The following is a 4,532-nucleotide window of genomic DNA, read 5'->3' as shown; positions in this document are numbered from 1 at the left end:
TCTAATAGCATAACCTATGGTTTTTGTTCTACTGTCAGTCTACAGGTGAACATGTGTGGGTTATCTGTCCTGTTGAGATAAATCTCAGCCTCCATGGGATGGAAGAATTATATTGTTTATTTAGTCTATCAGTTTAGGAATCCTGCCTTTTCTTTTGCCAAAGCATCTGTCATTTCTAGAGATAATTATCTATCTATCTATCTATCTATCAATCATCTATCTATCTATCTATCGGATTTTAATGTAAAAATAAAGGACTATAGTACCTATATTACACTGTTTCACTCTCTGTGTTTTCTTTGGCATATAAAAATAGAATACTATATGCTTTTACATATATAGTACTGTGTATTATAGTCAAGGTCTGGTGGTAGCATACAACACACAGGTCACGTGTTCACTCCCTGTTGCTATTCGTGAGATGGGAATAACTGTGGGAGGCTGTGTTGTACAGGCATTCTCCTTTGAGGGAAAAGTTCTGTACTGGATCTTGGGATTTGTGATCCACATCATTTAAGGACTCTTGAAAAACAATCCTTCAGACAGACACTCCTCCTGCCTGTGGTTCTTGTAGAAAATGAAAGCACACATTCAAGACAGCAGAACTGACTCCCAAATTATGAGGGAAATCAATTCTAGGTTTGTCAGTCTTAGATTTCTCCTTGCATACGGGTACACAGATAGCTTAAAATGTCTTTTTTCTTTCGTCTTTGAGTATCACAAAGGTTTACGTAACAAAGAAGTTTGATATGAGCATAGTCAAAGAGGCCCTCTGAGGAGAGAGCTGGACTCCCCTGCTGGATACCTATTGCTTAGACTCTCTCTTTCCAAGGCTTCTAGCATGATGCTGCTCTTTCCTTCTGGCACCACTGTCCCACTGTTACTCTGTTGCCCACCAGTTGCCATCTGTACACACTCATGAATCACATGACCAATGAAAAGATCAAAGGCCTGCAGTCTTCCTTGAACATGCTTGCCACCATTTAACTTCATTGATAACTTTTGTTTTTTTAAGACAGGGTCTCTCTGTGTACCAACCCTGGCTCTTCTGGAGTCGGTTTCGGTTGAGGGACATCTAGGTTGTTTCCAGATTTTGGCTATTATGAATAAAGCTGCATGAACATAGTTCATATATAGTTCAGGAACTATATATGTATATGCTACATTTATATTGTTTTGGCAACCTATCTTGGTGAGTCTAAAATTCTGAATGTAAATCAGTATCTATCATGTCTCATCATTATCAACTTAAAACATCTATCTAGACCTTAAAACATCTTAACCCCTAAGCAACTAAGATTAATTGTAAAACTAAACTATCTGGTCTTCAACCTTATCACAGACTTAAGAAGGAATTAAATTGATTACCTGAGTATACAGGAAGTGCAGGTTAGCCGCTTCCCAAATGAGAAGATGACAGAGATGGTTTGCTGCCTGAACAGTCACCCAAAACTCTCTATAATTTTGGAGCATCATCTTCAGCCTTCTGGCCCAATATATCTGACAGGCATATTTGTGAGGCAGTGATTATTGAGGACTTGTTTACCCTGTCTTATCAGAGTTTGGCCGTTGACTCTGCCTGCATCCAAGCTTGCCCATTTTCAGGCAGAATTCTGTTTGTGGTAGAAGTGAGGATATTTTGTCCTATGGCTAGTTTGCCACATTTGAAGCCATCTCCATAAGCAGGTTCTTTGATGGTTATCATCTTCTTTGAGGTAGGCTGGGTATTGCCAGGAGTTAACCTGTCTCATTGTAAATATATCTTTGAAATAAGAAAAACATCTTTAAATGCCATATTCTGTATGTCTCTGAGGTTTTTGATGACCTTATCTAACTATTTTACCTTATCTATCTATAGAATAATATCTACCTGTTACACCTAAGATGTATATTCTTGTGATAAAAATAGACTAGTAATTGATATGACCATGATTTGATCAACTAACAATTAACTTGTATAACTTACTTATCCTAAACAGCCTGCAATAGCACTTTCAAAGTATTGGAAGTAAACTTTGTATTATAATTGAGTTGTATGGGTACAGTACCGCATTTAGAATAGAAATGTATATAATATGTGTGAAGAATAATCTTAAATATGAATTCTATACCAACGTATGAAAGTTAAACTTATTTTGCATCTATATGCAGATTCTATACCATTAAATTAAAAATAACCTCGTGAGTAACAATTGAGACATTAAGTTGAAAAATAGATTTACTAATCTATTTTTTGTCCTATTAGCCCTATATATTTCTATACTCCCCTTCTTTCTTTTCAGCTTCTATCTCCAAACCTAAGAATGAAAGATAAAAGACATTCCTGAGTCCAACTTTGTTTTCTCTCTAAGTAGGATGAATAATAACTTACAACCATCTCCCAATGAAACATCTATTGCCCAAGAAAACAACCAAAGACCTACCTAACCCCGCTTAGAGGAAATGGGGCATAGAATTTTTTTTCCATTTTCTGAAATCTTCTTTGATTTTTTTTATTTAGACTTTAAGTTCTTGCCATGCCAGTATTTTGCTTCCTGGTTAGAGTTACACCAAGATGTGTTATAATATTTGTGACTACTGTGAGGGGTATGGTTTTCCTATTTTTTTCCTCAGCCCATTTTTTTTCATTTGTATACAAGAGGACTGCCCATTTCTTCTTTTAGTTAATTTTGTGTTCAGCTACTTTGGTGAAGGTATTTATCAGCTCAAGGAGTTCTCTGGAGAACCTTGGGGGTCACTTATAAATATGATCATTTCATCTGAAAATAGAGATACTTTGACTTCTTCCTTTGCAGTTTGTATGCTCTTGATCTTTACTTGTCTTATTGCTGTAGCTAGAACTTCAAGTACTCTATTGAATAGACATAGAGAGAGTGGGCAGCCTTGTCTTTTCCGTGATTTTAGTGGGATTGTTTTAAGTTTCTCTCTATTTAACTTGATTTTGGTTTTTGGCTTGCTGTGTACTCCCTTAATTTTGTTTAAATGTATGCCTTGTATCCCTGATTTCTCCAAGAAGTTAAACATGAATGGGTATTGGATTTTGTCAAAGGCTTTTTCAGAATGTAAAGGGATAATCTTCTGGTTCTTTATTTCTGTTGGTCTGTGTGGTGGATTCCATATGTTGAACCATCCCTGCATCCTTGGGATGAAGCCTACTTGATCATGGTGGATGATATTTTTGATGAGTTCCTGCATTAAGCTTGTGAGTATTTTACTGAATATTTTTGTATCGATGTTCATAAGGGGGACTAGTTTGAAGTTCTCTTTTTTTGGGTGGTGAGTCATTGTGTTGTTTAGGTATTAGAGTGACTGTGGCCTCATAGAATGAGTTTGGCAATGTTCCTTCTGTTGCTATTTTGTGGAATAGTTTCAGGAATATTGGTATTAGTTCTTCTTTGAAAGTTGGGTAGAATTCTGTACTGAAACTGTCTGGCCCTGGGCTTTTCTTTTTCTTTCTTTCTTTTCTTCCCCCCCTTTTTCTTGATAGACATTTTAATGACTACTTCTATTTCCTTAGAGGTTATAAGTCTATTTAAATTGTTTACCTGATCTTGATTTAATGTTGCTAAGTGGTATCTATCAAGAAAATTGTCCATTTCACTTAAATTTTCCAATTTTGTAGTGTACAGGATTTTGAAATCAGACCAAATAAGTCTTTGGATTTCCTTGGTATCTGTAGTTATGTCCTCCTTTTCGTTTCTGATTTTGTTAATTTGATTTTCTCTTTCTCTCTCTTTCTCTGCCTTTAGTTAGTTTGCCTAAAGATTTCTTTATCTTGTTGATTTCCTCAAAGAACCATCTCTTTGCTTTGCTGACTCTTTGAAATGTGTTGTTTGTTTCTACTTTGGTGATTTCAGCTCTAATTTTGAATGTTTCCTGTTGTCTACTTCTTTTGTTTGTGTTTGCTTCTTTTTGTTATATAGCTTTCCAGTGTGCTTTTAAAGTGCTAGTATGAGATCTCTCAATTTCTTTATGAAGGCACTTGGTGTTATGAACTTTCCTCTTAGCACTGCTTTCATTGTGTCCCATAAGTTTGAGTAGGCTGTGCTTTCATTTGCATAGAATTCTAGAAAGTCTTTAATTTCTTTCTTTATTTCTTCCCTGACCCAGTGGTCATTGAATAAAGAGTTGTTCAGTTTCCATGAGTTTGTTGGCTTTCTGTTGTTCCTGTTGTTGTTGGAGTTCAGCTTTAATCCATAGTAGTCTGATTGAATACAAGGTGTTATATCAGCCTTCTTGTCTCTATTGAGGCTTGCTTTGTGACCAACTATACGGTCAATTTTGGAGGTTTCATGAGGTACTGAGAAGAAGGTTTATTCTTTTATGTTTGTATGGACTGTTCTGTAGATATCTGTTAAATCCAATTGACTCGTAAAAACATTTTCATTATTTCTCTGTTTAGTTTCTGTCTTGATGACTTCTCCATTGATGGGAGTAGGGCTTTGAAGTTTCCTGCTATTAATATGTGGGGTTTGATGTGTGATTTAACTTTTAGTAATATTTATTTTACACATGTGGATGCCGTTGCATTT

General features: G+C 35.7%; 1 protein-coding gene across 1 annotated transcript; it reads right to left on the bottom strand.

Annotated features, from left to right (window-relative positions):
• Positions 1–759: 759 nt before the first annotated feature.
• Positions 760–993, bottom strand: LOC127187069 (small nuclear ribonucleoprotein G-like). Its single transcript, XM_051143315.1, has one exon. The coding sequence runs from the start codon at positions 991–993 to the stop codon at positions 760–762; it is 234 nt and encodes a 77-aa protein (XP_050999272.1).
• Positions 994–4,532: the final 3,539 nt, after the last annotated feature.

Source organism: Acomys russatus, chromosome 3, assembly GCF_903995435.1.
Source record: "Acomys russatus chromosome 3, mAcoRus1.1, whole genome shotgun sequence".
Classification (NCBI taxonomy): Eukaryota; Metazoa; Chordata; class Mammalia; order Rodentia; family Muridae; genus Acomys; species Acomys russatus.
This window is presented reverse-complemented; position numbering and strand designations above follow the sequence as displayed.